Raw genomic sequence first — 15,951 nt, 5'->3', positions numbered from 1 at the left:
TCCCAATGAGATCTTTTACATTCCTTCAAGGGGAGGCAATAAATTACTTAGGATTTGCAGGGTTTACTGCAACAATTATCTGCTTTGTGAAAAGTCTAAGATAGCAACATCCAAGATGGAGCAGACCTTCTGCCAAACCTTGGCAGTTCAAAGGAAGTATTCTGTTTGCAGCCATAGTAAGATACTCGCTAAATCATACAAAGGAGAACCAGACTCCACTGCTAGGTTGGTCTTTGTAAGTCAGTCTAGTAAGTCTTTATTTCTCAAAGCTGCTGCCTACCTTGGCCACAGGAATGTCCATTGTTACTTCTGCTCCCCTGTTGAAGGTAAGTCCTAAATGGAGAGAGCAAGATCCTCTGGCGGAACTTGTCAACGTAGTTCTGCTCCTCCTTTTGAGTGTGGGCTGACAATGTCTCTTTTGTTAGCCCAACTGGCTTTAAGTCCTCAGGTACCATAGTGAGACTCTGAGCATTCACAGGAGGCAGCTCAATTTGTTCACTTCCAACAGCAGTATCCTCCATTGTAGTCACTTCTTTGAAGAGGGAAGAAAATAAATCACTCTTTGCTCTGGCCTTCTGGTGTGAACTCCCACAACACCCAGAGGGTTATACAGAAAACAATCTCGTCTGAGCTACCGAGCAGATACAGGCTGCAGAGGCGGGGGAGGAAAACACCCTTTACACTCAAATATAGTTACACTAACATCAACTGAGCAAGTTACTTCGCATGGTCTGGAAAACATCAAATTCACTTTGAAGTTACAGAGGCACTTCTTTCTTCATAATTTCTTAGTACAATAGCAGTTAACTACTAATTTTTATGTTTCTGCCTTAAAAATGAAGTAACACTGGCCTATTAGTAATTTTTATTTTAATCCTCAATGGCCAAAAGCACATTGTTGTGTTTGAGATATATGTGATGAAGTTAAAGGGGAAAGGAAATAGTGCACTCTTAATTAAAACTAGGTTTTATTAAAATACTGTAAAAATTTCCAGGCTCAAGTTTTCTTCACAGTGTCCCTAGAAGTACCTTAATTATATTTCGGAGTTCATATTCATGAGAATGTATCTCAAATGGACAAAACTTTCTCACTGTGTACTTCAGTCTGGAAACATTGTATAAATTTAAAAATCGGTGAGTCAAGTCAGTGTTTTGCGAGTGTGAACGGTACCTGATTCAGGGTGTGGGACATGCACTATAGTGCTGCTGTAACTGCACTGGCTGGTGACAGACACCACACTTGGAGCCTTGTTGGACAGGGTCAGGTCTGCAAGAGGAGCTCCCACCATGCCTGCAGTTGTCTGGTCTTTCAGCATCTCTTCCCGATCAGCAGATATTGGAGTTTGGGAATTAACTGCTGAAAGGATAGCAGTATCTATTGGTAAATGACAAAGTTTCTACATGGAATGTCATTCCAAGCCTATGCTCCCAATTCGAGTCTGACTGGTTCAGAAACAACCAGTAACTATGCAGAATATTAAATAAGACAGTCTTATATACAAATAAATTAACATTCATATGCCAGTGCAATGTCAGCACATACTAAACATGGCATAAAATGAGTGAGCAACAGAAGGTTCATTTAGCAACAACAAACAATAGTTCTTTTGATGCATTCTATGTTCAAAGACTTAATATTGTAGCTTATGCGTAATTGTGAGATCTAGACAAGGTAAGTAAATATTTACCACATAACCAAAATATTTGTGCTGTTAGTGTGACAACAATTTAAAAAGTGGGCATAAACCTTGGAACGTACAACAGTGGCATATAAAAGATAAATCTGTTGTTGCAGTTCTATTATGATTGTCAGTATACTTCGTGTTACCTTCCAACGCCTCGACTTCCTGCTGACTTTGCTGGACTTGCTTGTCATCTTCTGAAGATGATGATGATGTATTTGCAGAAGATTTACATTTCCTTTTCAACGCTGGAATACTGCAGCTCTCTAGATATCTGAAATAAAAGCATATCACAGGAAGCTCTCCCTACTTTGTGGTTTTTCTCCATCTGGAGACACAAACATTTGAACGATCCAAACTGGAGATCCAGGGGTTGTTAACTAGTATTTTAAATTCACTGCAGGAAGCTCTGGACACATATATGCTTTCCAAGGAGTATTTTAAAGAAAATCTATCAATTACTCTTAAAAAAAAAAGAAAAAAGAAAAAAGAAAAAAGACAATGTTATCCACTGGGTTAAAAAACACCAACATTTTATAAATCATATCAACTTTCTGGTTTATACGGATGCTCTCAAAGCGTGTATTGAGAAGACATTGACATACTACACCCATCGAAATTCTCTTACATTCCTATTGCACCAATAGTGAAACTAGCAGTAGACAAACATCAACAGTTGCAAATGGAATCTTAGGCCCTAAATCCTTCATTACTGTGTAATTCATATTGACTGAGCATTGGGACGGATCGCCCAGAGAGGCAGAAAACTTTACAAACAATCCCAAATTTATCTCACAACTCAAAACCCAGACAGTTTGGACCAATGCAAATTGCTTAAATATCTACCTTCCACCAATTAAACTTACATCACTAAAATCGCTTCATAGTTTATTACCTGATGATACTATCAACACAATTGATCTGCTGATAGGAAGGAACACGTGGAGTCTTCTTTGAATCACCGTAAAATGCACTGCCTGGTTCTTCTGTGCTATCACTTCTCACTGTCTGAAGAAAACAGGAAGCAGTGTGCCTCTTCCCTAGAAAGGAAGAAATCCTCAAAGCCTCCTCTCAAAGGCATCTAAACACTACCCCCACATATATATATATACACACACTGGGATGCATATATATCATACAGGGATATATGTCCTATGACAGCACGGCTCTTATTACTAAGTTATTCTGCATTTTCATCTCACTTCACATGTTTCAAGGCAGGGGAGGGAGAAGAGGAAAGAATGCCTAAAAAGAAAAAACCCCACGCAACACCTTAAACATCCACTCAGAACAACTAGTAAACACAAAGAAAACAGCATAGAAAAAAAATATTGTATTTAAATTGAAAACAAAGCTGCAATTAATACTACTCTTCTCTCAATTTACACATCACAGAATCCAACCTGTTATTTCACAGTGATTTACAGCTTTTTATAGCGTAGATACACTGGTCAGAGTAGCATCAACATTCACAGTGCACTCCTCTTATCAACAAGACTAGGAGTTAATTATAACCTTCGTAGAGAGTATCACAGTGCAAAATGTTTTAATACAGATTCTTATGATATTTGAGAAAGCATCCAGTTTTCTCCATATATTTGTGCTAGATACTAAGCGCAAATAATGTGCATTAGCATAATATTAAGCACTCAATAACTAAACCACTACTTCAGTGGGAAGTGGGACAGTGTTCTCCCAGCTATGGATTGTTTCTGAGAGTCCACATAAAGCAACCAAGGGAAGCTTCCATAGTAGACTTGCTACAAGCAAGTCTATATTTTTACTAGAAAATGTTAAAATAAAAAAAAGCAAATGTCTATTAACCTAGAAAGAGACAGATATGTTCCTCCATATCTCAGGGAGCTAGTTAAAAAGTTACTGCAGCTGCTGAGGTTTTTTTGGGGGTGGGTTTTGGGGTTTTTTTGTTTCGCTGGGTTTTGATTTAAAAAAAAAACAAACACAAAACAAACAAAAAACAACAAAACACTTCCCACATTTAAGCCGTGCTAAACTTCTATCTTAAGTTCTTCAGCATAACACCAGCTAGCCAAACTCACAGCTATAGATGTACAGGACTTCGTGTTACCTTAAGGATCATAATTACATTAACTTACCTCCTACCATTTCTGAGCTCACAGCCTGTTCATTTCCATTCTGTGGCTTGCTCCTTGATGCAATATACAGCTGCTGTCCCAGATTCTTTATTCGGTTGACATCTGCACAAACTTGTTGCAACGTCATCTTGAGATACGTGAGAATATGAAGTCAGAAAAAAATGAATAAAAAGAGGCCATAGGAGACCCTTAAGATGGGCTTGGGTTCTTGTATTCTCCAAACTGAAAGGGAGTAGACTGTCAGCCTAAGCCTGGTATCTATGGTTATTTCCAAATTTAATGAATCTAATTATCATGGTTAATTTAATTAAATTAACTACTATAAAGCTCAAACAGCCTCAGCATTTGAATGTTTTAATACTGATGCAAGCCTTGAGAGTGGGAATAAGCTGATGACTTACCCAGGAGCCTCACAAGGAAATTAGGTAGTTGCAATGCTTGTTTTAGGACAGCACTGTTCCCACTCTCTTCTATAGCAGTCTACACTGTACCTCTAGTGTCCTTTTTAAAACAAACCAGAAACTCCTCCACATGCATCAATCCTCCTTCTGGTTGCATGGTTCTTCCACTTTTTTCTCTGAGTCCACTGGTTCTTTGAGAAGGCTGATCTTGAGCAAGTCTTAATTTACTTTAGTGAACTACCATAGTAGTTATCTGCTCATTTTAGTCAGCAAAATTAAGAGCAAAAAAACAAAAGCCAGCGTTCTATAATTGGGCAATTTAAGTACATCTAGCTTCAACACAGCTGTACCTTCCCACTTCAGTAAAATTCGTGATGAGTACTGCATATGTACACAGTAAAAATTTTCATTTTTAAAACCGTATTTTTACTACTCTGCAGGCAGTGACACATTTATAGACTTACTGGTTCCTGTATTTCCTCTGCACAATTCCCATTGGAATCACTTGAAGATGCTATACTGATATAGTGCTCATAAGAGCCATTGCTTCCAAGGCTTCCATAACCACTGGAAACATTGCTGTGAACTGGCTGTATGAGGGGAAAAAAAATAGTAATTAAAAAAATCATCCTCTCGGAGAACAAAAGAAAGGGAACAACATACTTTGCAACACAGAACTTAAAGTAAACAAAGAAAATTAAGTGAAAAGTCAGTATTGCTCTGGGCTCTACCACTTGCTTGGGAAAAATTCTCTACCATGCTTAGAGCTGTCTCAGGATGCAGATTTATCTTTCAACATAAAGACTTGGCAAATACGTCAAAGTATTTTTTTCTAATCAGGTGGGCTACCCAGAGCCATATTTTTAATGCTGTCACACAAGCCTGTCTCCATTTAGAACTCTCCTTTCATCCCCAAAGTAGTCTGCTATCAGACCTAAGTTTCTTTAGCCTCTCACTCAGAAGGCCAGCCAGTGTTTTGAAATCCTTTCATCTTCTTTACCTGCAGAAGCAGCTTGTAAATTTGTCCTTGCAATTCTCTTATCTCTTTCTCAACACTGTTCATTTCTTTACTTCTTGCAGCAAAGACATCTTCATTCAGAGGGCTTCTGGAGAGAGCCAACAAAATTTCACTATTAATTTTAATTTGATGAAGAAAAGGTAGCTATAAACAGAGTTAGAACAGATTCTTTTCTTTATTACCATTATTTTTTTTGACTGCTTCACTGAATCAACACAAAGGGATGTCATCTGTTCCACTAGCAGCTCTACTAGGGTAGTGGGGCAGTGCTACGAGAGCAGTGCTTCACGTGAAGCCCCAAGGAAGTCAGTACACCAGCACAGTGACACGAGTTAAGGTTGACAAGCATCTACCCCTCTGCCTCCTTCACTCAGAAGACAAATTCACACCCCATAAAATCTTGAATAAAAGATCACTTTGAAAAGTCAAAAGGCCGTCCCAAAAAGCCATTTCCTAGAAAAGAAACCAGGTAAGAGGAAGGCAGACAGTCATATTTCCAAATCTCTTGGAAACTAAGGAAAAACATCTGAAAAATTAACTTGCACATTCAATACTAATGGCATTCTTAAAAGAGGTTACCTTGGTAAATATTTAGATTCTCTATCAAGTGAAAGTTCCAGAAGAAAACAAGCCAGAAGGTGATTTTGGCTACATGTCTGTCAACTTCTTTTTGTGAGCCAATCATGAACGAATGTCAACTAATTATTTGTTAAAGTGATCTACTTTTTATGTTGCTTCTTAGCTTTCACTCAGCTTGTCTAAAATTCATGTTTTGATTTAGATATGTCCGTTGTCACAGTATTTGGACATCAACCATGTGCAAAAACATATGCTAAAAAAAAGTTGGCTTTGCCTTTTACTTCAAAGTAATTTACTTATTTTCATACTTAATAAACAAGACTAATGCTGTTCTGAAGGAATGGGTCGCAAGACAGATGCTCGGTAGTTGTCACAGACTGCAGGAGCAACGTTACGTCTCTAGTTCAGTACTGAGACTGTTTCGATTTGCAGAGTATTCAATGAAAAACACTTTAATAGATCAATTCTGCAACTGACTTACGTCCGGACTTTGTGTCGGCCAATGATGAACACTACTTTTCTGCTCCAAGGATTCACAAAACTGGACCAGCTGGTATCCAGTATGACGTAATCCCCATTTTGAGTACAAAATCTAATAGGTAAATGTTCAAAAGGCGGTTGGCCAGCAAATTTCAGGACTGAAACAAAGAACAATCAAGAAACAAGATTACTTTACATTAGGACACAGTAGTGCAAGCACAAACACTAATGACTGGGGTCCTTTAAAACTTCGGGTCTGAATTTGCTTTGATCTCAAAACTGGTTGCTTTAATTCATTAATTCAATTTTTTTTTTGTCTAGACTGCAGATCAGTCACATGCCAAGCAATATGATAATGAAAGAATGTTAAAACCAGTAGAAATTCCTCTTAAAGCAACTGTACTTACTTTTCCGGTGAATAGCAATCATCAAAGGACGATCTTCTGGGTGCAAATACATCAGCATGGACGTTCCAATTAAATCTTGAGGTAAGTAACCCAACAAAGGCACTGCTCTGAAACCCAAACACATTATCACTGATATACTTCGAGTATTTACATACTTAACCCTTTGCTTGTCAATGAAGTCCCCATGCACGATCTACAATGGCATGAACTAAGGTTACAGAACATTTTCCGGCCCATCCAATAATCCTCCAGTGCAATGCAGACATGTAAATACTAATGACAAACATTTCTGTGCCTGGAGATCTAACAGATTTTCACATTTGCAGGCACTTTTGTGCTTGTCTATATGCAAAGAAAAAAAAAAATACCTTGAAGAAATAGGTCACAGGCAAAATGTCAGTAAGAAATCTGACATAGATGCTGCAAAGTGTGTTGTAAAAACACTCTTGCGGCGTTGCAGGAGACAGCTTTAATCTGGCCAAATTTATTTGATCCAGCTCAGTACAGCTGTATCTCCACACTGTGATCCCCAGAGCTTTGCATTATGTGGGTTTTCCACTGTCTGTGTTACCACAGGTCCCCATTGCCCTGGATAACAAAAACTGACTGCAGTTCTGTTTAATTCACATTTTAAGTCAACAAAGGAGATTACGTCCGTGGAGTTCTAGATGTTTTTCCATGAGCAGACTAACACAAAACTACTTTGTTTAATTAACTATTGCCAACTGCACAGTTCAACTGCTTTACTTGGGTCTCCGGCTGCATCACCAAAGGATTTTTTGCTACCTCTCCATACACACCTCACAGGTCTTAAGATTCAAACCTCACCTGTCATCTATCTCAAGAAAAACACATCCAGGGGTGTGAGTGGTGGTGAAGATTCTTTTATCCATAGGAATTCGAGGAGCTAATAGAAAAAGAAATATTTACTGAAAGAAAATATGCACTAAGACAGAAAACCTAACTGTTACTTTTGCTCATGATAGAGTTATTGGCTCCTGAACTTTTAAATTGTTCACTGCTTTCTGACCAGTAACTTATAGAAACATTACAAATTTTTAGGTGCTACAGACCTCTCTCAAAAATAAAAACAGTGAGAAGAGGTCAAATGCTTCGGGGCCTTGCAAAGAAGGCACAGATGCTCTGGATTTGCATACATGCACACACACACAAACTGGAAGTTACGGGTGAGACTACCCAAGCACGAGTTCTAAACAAAGGAAGCAGACTTTGTTTGCATATACTGCATTTTCCTATTGGCTTGGTTTTGTCACTGGAGTCTCCTGACTTGCCTTCATATCCAGAGTGAATTTTCTCAGCCAAAGCTAAGCAGCAGGATTCTGCATCCACGTGGACAGATGTACACACATGGACCAAGTACGGGGTGATTCGGAAGGGGTAACAACGTGTTTCTTGTTCTTGATCTTTACCACCCCTGAGGAAAAGTAAAAGGGATTAACGCACTGGTTTCAAGACTCAGACACTTTATGCCAGGGCTGACAGCCCTGCACAGAGAAGTTATGCTCAGCACACGTACCCGGATCATCAGAATCTCCCAAGGCCCTACGCACACTCCCTTGCGATCCAAGGCCAACACATTCAGCAATACTGATCTTGCTCCCCTTAAAACCAAGTATGTGTTTTGCCTTGTGCTGTTTTTGGCTGGGATAGGGTTAATTTTCTTCATAGAAGCTAGTATGGAGCTACGTTTTGGATTTGTGCTGAAAACAGCGATGTTTTACAGGGATGTTTTCATTACTGCTGAGCAGTGCCTGCACACAGTCAAGGCCTTTCTTGCTCCTCATCCCACCCCACCAGCGAGTGGGCTGGGGGCGCACAAGAAGCTGGGAGGGGACACAGCCGGGACAGCTGACCCCAACTGGCCAAAGGGCTATTCCATACCATATGACATCATGCTCAGTATAGAAACCGGGGGGAGTTGGCCGGGGGGCAGTGACTGCTGCTCAGGGACTGGCTGGGCATTGGTCAGTGGGTGGTGAGCGGTTGCATCACTTGGTTTTTTGTTGTTTTTCCCTGGGTTTTGTTCCTCTCTCTCTCTCTCATTGTTTTCCTTCTCATGACAATTTATTATTATTATAATATTTTATTTCAGTTATGAAACTGTTCTTATCTCAGCCCATGAGTTTTCTCACTTTTACCCTTCCGATTCTCTCCCCCATCCCACTGGGGGAGGAGTGAGCAAGCGGCTGTGTGGGGCTTAGTTGCCAGCTGCGGTTAAACCACGACATGCCTCCAATACTTGCCTTCAGAGGCTGTTCTAGAAAGGCCATTACTCTAACAGTTAAAGACCACCTTCTAATTCTCGCTGCAAATGTATTCACAAGAACCACTCATTTGGTCTTGCGCTCTTTACAGTTAAACAGTTCTTCTTCTGTTTGTTGTTTATTCTGTACCATTTGGGGTGTGTGTGTGTGTGTGTGTGAAGAATCTGTCTCTCTCAAGTTTTGTTTCACTGACCTACATAAGTAAGACTCCTCCAGCCTCGGTTCCCAAATAGTTGTTGTTCTTTGATTGTCCTCCTCCCACGAGAATTTGTCTTCCTAGAACATGTGTGAGCAGTAGCAGCACATGACAACATTCCAGATGAGATCTTAACCAGGGCTTTGTAACAACTGCATTAGTGATTGCCTTTTTCTATTGCAAGTGACTTTTCACCTGTTATAATTGCAGTATCCTACCCAGCTCTGACAGAAAGAATTGAGATAAATTTTTGGACGTTATCACTTACACTAAAAGTTACTTTCTTATTCCACGCTTAGTTTTGTAAAATGTTTCTAGAGAGAAGTTAGTGTCATAAGAACTACTACTGACAGCTCCCTCTTTTGGGAAAAAACAGATACAAATGGAAACTGGACATAGCAGAAGTTTAACCCACAAAAAAACATTTTCGTACTTAAGCCTAGTGCATGCTTGTGAAAAAATATTTTTACTCATGAAGCCCACATAATCAAAAGGATCTGTAATCCTATATTATATGCTATAAAGGAAGGAGAGATGTCGTATGAAAATCTGAAGAAAAACTATTGCAAAATGTTTATGTACCCTACAAACAGTTCCCCCAACTGAAAACTGATATCCGTCCTGCTATATTTATTCCAAGTGCCCTTACACAACTCAAAGGTGATTTTAGAGCTCAGGTTTTTGAAACATAGATGAATGAATCAATGATCAATTGGAAGATGGAATAAGTACTATATCTGCTCAGAAGCAAACAGTTTTTACTGAAATCAAGAGACCACCTGAGTCTGGAACAGAACTGCACTGAAGATTACAGGCCAATCTCAATTTTTTTTCCTTCTTTTAGCACTAAGACTAGCCAGGCACAAAGCAACAAACTGCATCCATAGGGACAGCAAGTAGTATCTCATGATTCAGGTCTCATACTGGGACTCAGGCGACTGAGTTTGTTACTGCCTCTGTCACAAACTCTCGAGCAATCTTGAGCAAAACACCCTTTGTCTCCACTCTCAAACTGTAAAAGGGGGAGCAGCGATTTTTCGCGAGATCGTTCTTCTCCTGCACAACAGTACTGAAGGAAACTGATAAGTCCAAAAGAAACGTGTATGAACAGTTTTCCTTTTATCCCCATGCAAGTTTAAGCGTCACTATGGGAAAGATATCCAAATGTCCTCCTGGATGCCAATATTAAACACAGTAAGCCAATTTTGTAATGGAGTTCCATGAGCTCACACTGGTCAGTTGTAACAACAGAACACTCTTTCTGCCCAGTACTGTACCCTTTGCCCAGGCGTCACAAACACAAAACTGTAATAATGTACTTGCCTGATCCTGCAGAAAAAGGATTTCACCTGGGCATATTCATACAGAGAAGCTAGTAAGAAGAACACACATTGAAAGTATCAGTTAATATCCTTAAAAAGGTCACGCCTATCAGAACTATTTTAAACTTTGCATTCTCCCGACTTTCTGAGCAAGACCGAAGTCTCACAACCTGTTCTTTATTAGCTACTGAATTAGCTGTTCAACAGTCTGCTCCCACCTCAAATGTTATCTCTCTTCTCCAGCCCACTCACTCTTGGAGAAATGGCTGACCTGGGACTAAATTTAGACGAAACACATATGATGTAAAAAATTCCTTTCCCCAGGGCATCACTGTGGAAAGGAAAGGCAAAAATTCCTGGCTTTATGAGCCGTGTACCAAAAACTGTATACAGCCAAGAGTTAATGAGGAGAGGAAAATTCAGTAACAGCTCACAGCAAGAAAATAACAACTCCATAGGGGTGCCACTGCTCTGCTGGGTAGGCACATGACTGGCTTCCGAGTTGTGGAATCTCTGGCACGTTAGTGTTAGCAGCCTCTGATGTCTCACATCCTTTGGTAGCAAGGATTTTGGACTTCCCAGCTCTGATACCAGAACAGCCCCATGCCTAGGTGGGCACAAGACATGGCCTTGGCATGCGAGCTACACTGGAATTGCTCACAAACAACATAGGACTCAGAAGTCACCATTTAGGCACATCCAGCATTAAATAGTAAGTCAGCTTAAAAGCTGCGTTCAGTAAGCTATGTTCACAGCAGGCTGCAAGCGGACCATAAAGACAAAGCACCTAAGCAACCATAAGATGTTGATTAAACAACTTTAAACTCACAATTAGACCTTTAGTTTCTTTTTAAAAAGCAGCAGTATTTGGAATGAGTAAGGTGGTACACAAAACAATGAACTATCTGCCTTTTACTTGCCCCAAGTAAGAGTTAAGCTTCTAGGAGACTAGCTAGGACTAGCTCCATAGCTACTCAAGTTTTCAAAGTGGAAAGGGAACAAGGGTGGCCTATGTATATTGCTAGCATAAGCATTTAAAATGAACAACTATTCTATCCTCATTCTCCAAAGACAGAAAGACACATAAAGCATTTAAGAGCATTGCCAAGTCCCACCTGTTTGACTTTCCATGTTCCAAAGTGGCAGGTGGGACTGATCGGTGTGCGTGTAGAACACGCTCACATCCTGAGGGACAAGCAGCTCTACAAACCGTGAGGAGTCCAACACTTTCTTCTTACAGTTTAGAATGGATGCTGCCTGCTCAGAAATATGCACTATGCGTCCAGAAAGCAAGGAAAACACAGCCACAAACGTGTCCTGGAAAACAAACATTGCTAAAGGCAATCCTCCCCCAACACACGGTAGCAATATTGAAAGGATAAAAAACCAAAACAACCCCAAAACAAACCAACCAACACACCCACCCAAAACCACCACACACCACAACCTAAGACAGAGGTTCAAAAATGTGTCCTTAAGTTAGCGTCCAATTAAAGTTGTGCATGAGCTACGACAATCTCCAATGCTATAGTAGCTTACTCATGATCTACAAATGCTAGTAAGACTGCAATATCAAAACTGAAACAGACTACAGCGATGCTTGCCATTGTCCAGAATGACTGGTTATCACCCCACACACTTCTCCCCAAATTTCAGAGTATTCACCACAATTCCACATACAAAAATACTCTCAGAACTTTTCAAGTAGGAAGCATTTGCAGTTTCTGATACAGCATCTAACAGTACTGAATCTCAAGAAACGCTCTTTTCTTTGAAGCAGAGCCAGAAAGCATGACACATACTGCAAACCAAGAAAAAAAAAAAATTAAATCCAGGAGTACAAATAGAAACCAAAGTCCCTCACAACTATGGACTTGATCAGCTTTGAAAACATTCTGCTAAGTCTGTCTCAAGAGATTACTATGCTGTAAATGAGTTCTCAAATTAGATTCTCAAAGAGGTATTTGTTGCTTCTGGCAAAAAAAAGAAAAAAAGAAGAATAGGTATTTCTTCACTTACTGCTGTTGGGTCAGCACAGATAAGAAGTAGTCTTGATCTACCTTTAAAAACACAAAGGCCTGTCTCTGGCTAAAACTTAAAGGCTTTTCAATTTTACACATTCTATTTCCACAAAATGATGTAAGGAGACTAAGTAGAGAGTGAAACAGCAAGTGATTAACCCCTTGAATGTGCCTGAATTCCTTACAGTGTTTTTTGGAGTGTGTTCAGATGCAACTGCCACCAACTCTTCTATGCTGTATGTCATCGCATCTGCCTGAAACACTCTTCGGTCATTCAGAGCCTGGAAAAAGTCATTGTTTGCTAATTGAAAAGAAAAAAAACAGGAAAAGCAAAACAAACACAAGGAAGTCAGTAAGGAGACTATTTTGAAAGTATTTCTTACAGCCCTTGTACTTTTGCCATCTTTTTGGTGAAGTCCAAGGTGAGATGAGGAAGGTCTGTGTAGTGACAAAGGAAAAAGGAATATTGATTATACTATTGGAGTGACCTATTTATGTTACAGAAAACAAGCATGAGGAAGGGGAAAGGACAGAACATGATGGCAAAAGAGCAATTTTAGCTACTTAGTTCTGTTGGAAAACACAGACTGTCCAATAATTTTTCAAAGTGGAACGGGAATGCCATTTTTTCAATACACACAGGAAGTTATCAGTAGACACCTATTAGCTATAGGATTCTGAAGAAAAGAGAAGCAGTAAGTGGGCATTTTGATAGGAAAGATAACATGATTATTAAAAAAAACCCCACAAAACAAAACTGTGCTTCAGAAAGTCAATTGTTTGCAGGATAACTGGAATGCTTTCATTTGTTTTAATGTTATTTGTTGCCAGACATGTCTATTCAAACCAAGCTGCTGCATAGCTTCTACGCTTCCAGATTTTTTCCACATATACCTTGGATCTGTTGGACACACTGCAAGGCATAGTTGAGAGCACTGATGGTACTGGGCTTGCTGGAACTCCTTCTCTCTTCAGGCAAACACCTTTTCATTTCTTGGATCATCATCATCAGATCTCGGTGAGACTGGCTCCAACTCAGCTGCTCACTGTAAAACAGCAGTTAAACTTTACCAGAGACTTCTGGTATAGGAGCTTCTTTTCTATCAACTACTTAAAATTATTCACTAAATTAACATTTTATGGGCTTGGCCGCAGAGTCACAGAATATCCAGAAGTGTCCTAATGCTCATTCACTATATTTCCTGTTGTATCTTTCTCACTTCTTTGCTACCTAATCTTTTCGCCTCTACCTTCCTCCTTTCCAACTCCAACATGTCATGGATGGCAACGTCACATTATAACCAATCTGCTTGCTAAGATGCTTAGCAACTAAAAATAAGCTGATTTTTACTCTAGATTTTCTAAATTTCACTGGTATTAAAATCATGAATATATGTTGATTCTTTATGTATAGAAGTCTTTCTAGCCTTGAAGTCTGCATCTGATTATAAGCACTTCAGGGAAACATGAGGCCCTCAAAATACACCTGATGCAAATATTTCATTCCTCACGTGATTCAGGAGTCTTCATTATACTTTTAAGAGAGTCATTGGCCTCAACAGCTGCAAGGTTATTAACAAGCAAAATCTCCCTCTTCTTACTTTTGCTTATTTCACTGACTGAAAAATAAGCACTCAATATCCTCAAAACACAGACTGATTCTAATCCTATAGATGAGATGTGAACACCATTATTTTAAATAACTTTTGTCCATTTGGCATTTTTATTAGCTTCATACTCTTACTATATAAATCACTAAATTAAGTTCAAGTATTGCATGTTAACTTTACATGCCAGTTCAACATTGCATAAACTATAGCTCTTTAACTGCTTTTTTAAAATTAAATTAAAAAAGAAATCAGCACCTCATTGGATTTCTGAACCTTCGGGGAAAATATTATTTAAGTAATTTCTGCTTTACTACTGCCAAATGCGGTCTTTAGATTAAGTATATATAGAAGCCACAAAAGGGTCAATGACGTATCTGGATCAGCCAACCCAGCAATAAGGCAAACAGCTTATGGGGAGCCATGCAGCAGCACTCTAATCTACATGCCAGACCATTAAGAACATGACGGCGTGTGATTCAGGCAAGCTTCCTTGGTGCGCTGAAGGGAGCGAGCCTGAGGAGAGCGCTGGGGCACAGCTACACCAGGCCCTTGGTTCCGACTCCAGCCCTGCTGAAGTTAAGCACGTCAAGTCGAGCAACAGGACCACCAGTCCTACCCGCTATCGAGAGTTACCTGGTAGCTTTGCTTTGCCCCACGAAACTTCCAGCTGAACAGCCACTCGACTCGCAGCTGCAGAAATCAGTTCTGCCGGAGTTCGGCCCGTTAAACCGTTTCCCGCGGGAGCCGGTTCCCGCATACGCCGCGCAACGCAGGCCCGCGCCCCCCCGATGCTCCCCCTCCCGCCTCCCCGAGCCGGCGGGGCTGAACGCCTCCTCCCGCTCGTCCGCAGCCCCGGCAGCCGGTGACCAATTCGCGCCGTGTTCCGAGCTGCCGCCTCGGAGTTCGCCCACGTCCATCTCCGATCCGCAGAACGCTACAGGGCAGGGGCCTCGACGGCCGCGGCCGGGCTCCTCCGTACGGACCCTCCGTTCAGCCCCTGGACCTCCGGTGCAGGAGACGGGCCTGGCGAGCCTTCTGCAGGGAGAACAAACGCCGCCTCAAGGGGAGGCGGGAGGAGCGAGCCCCCCCTCGCTGCGGCGCCGGCCGGTCCCTTGGGCTGGTTCTCCTCCTCCGGCACTACTCTCCGGCACGCGCCCCCTCTTCTTCCGGGCAGGCAGCGCCTTCGGCCAGCAGGAGCAGCCCCCGGCCGCTCCCGGGCGGCCGCCGCTTCGCCTTCCCGCCCTCCAACCCCTCCGCCGCCCCCCGCAGGCCGCGCCCCTCCCGCCGACCCCGGGCCCTACCTGCGCCGGGCAGGGAGGGACGCGCCAGCCCCGCCGGGGAGCACCGGTTGCCGAGCGGGGCCCGCCTCAGGCCGCCCTGAGGCGCCGCGCCCCCGCCCCAGCGCCGCGCGGTTACGTAACGGCGGCCGCACGCGGCGGCCCCGCTCCCACACACCTCGGCCACGTGCGCGCGCCCCGCCCGCCGGAGAGAGGAGGAGGCGGAGCCGGATCCGAGCCACTTTATTGGAGGGGAGGGCGCGGGGCGGGCGGCCGCGGGGGCAGCGGCCCGCCCCTCACGCGCCGCCGCACGCAGCCCCCGTGCGTGCGCCTGCCCGCCGCCACGTGCGGTGCCGCCCCCGCCGGGCGAGAGCGGCCGGCGGCGCGGCGCGGCCCATGGGCCGGAGACGGGCCCGGCGCTCCGCGGTGCCGTCGTCTTCGGTGAAGCGGGAGGGGTGCAGCGGGGCAGCTCCTTCCCGGCGGAGACGGAGACAGCGACGCGGCGCCCGCGCGCGTTCGGCGTTAGCGCTCGGCGGGGCGGCGGGCGCTTCCGCCGCCA

At 42.4% G+C, this 15,951-nt stretch overlaps 1 protein-coding gene across 13 annotated transcripts in view; it reads right to left on the bottom strand.

The window, feature by feature from the left end:
• Positions 1 to 15,666, bottom strand: part of PER3 (period circadian regulator 3) — a 48,204-nt gene extending 32,538 nt beyond the window's left edge. For 5 of the 13 annotated variants that reach the window (XR_012778315.1, XR_012778317.1, XR_012778316.1 and 2 more), the window contains exons 1-17: positions 15,417 to 15,578; positions 14,749 to 15,150; positions 13,400 to 13,551; positions 12,691 to 12,806; positions 11,600 to 11,801; positions 10,486 to 10,534; positions 7,974 to 8,116; positions 7,510 to 7,588; positions 6,682 to 6,788; positions 6,276 to 6,432; positions 5,198 to 5,303; positions 4,662 to 4,787; positions 3,797 to 3,923; positions 2,578 to 2,722; positions 1,829 to 1,956; positions 1,172 to 1,375; positions 281 to 532 (exon numbers count right to left, since the gene is read on the bottom strand). Coding sequence is in view for 9 of the 13 variants with exons in the window: in XM_075520453.1 (XP_075376568.1) it covers positions 281 to 532; positions 1,172 to 1,375; positions 1,829 to 1,956; positions 2,578 to 2,722; positions 3,797 to 3,923; positions 4,662 to 4,787; positions 5,198 to 5,303; positions 6,276 to 6,432; positions 6,682 to 6,788; positions 7,510 to 7,588; positions 7,974 to 8,116; positions 10,486 to 10,534; positions 11,600 to 11,801; positions 12,691 to 12,806; positions 13,400 to 13,551; positions 14,749 to 15,032 (2,377 nt within the window). In the remaining 4 variants the exon portion in view is untranslated. Of the gene's footprint in view, positions 1 to 280; positions 533 to 1,171; positions 1,376 to 1,828; positions 1,957 to 2,577; positions 2,723 to 3,796; positions 3,924 to 4,661; positions 4,788 to 5,197; positions 5,304 to 6,275; positions 6,433 to 6,681; positions 6,789 to 7,509; positions 7,589 to 7,973; positions 8,117 to 10,485; positions 10,535 to 11,599; positions 11,802 to 12,690; positions 12,807 to 12,888; positions 12,944 to 13,399; positions 13,552 to 14,748; positions 15,151 to 15,416 lie in introns of those variants that run through there. The other 8 variants (XR_012778314.1, XM_075520451.1, XM_075520457.1 and 5 more) reach the window with 7 other exon arrangements.
• Between the last annotated feature and the right edge of the window lie 285 nt (positions 15,667 to 15,951).

This window comes from Mycteria americana, chromosome 18 (assembly GCF_035582795.1).
Source record: "Mycteria americana isolate JAX WOST 10 ecotype Jacksonville Zoo and Gardens chromosome 18, USCA_MyAme_1.0, whole genome shotgun sequence".
NCBI lineage: Eukaryota > Metazoa > Chordata > Aves > Ciconiiformes > Ciconiidae > Mycteria > Mycteria americana.
Note: the sequence above shows the minus strand (reverse complement) of the source record. Positions and strands in the feature narration are given on the sequence as shown.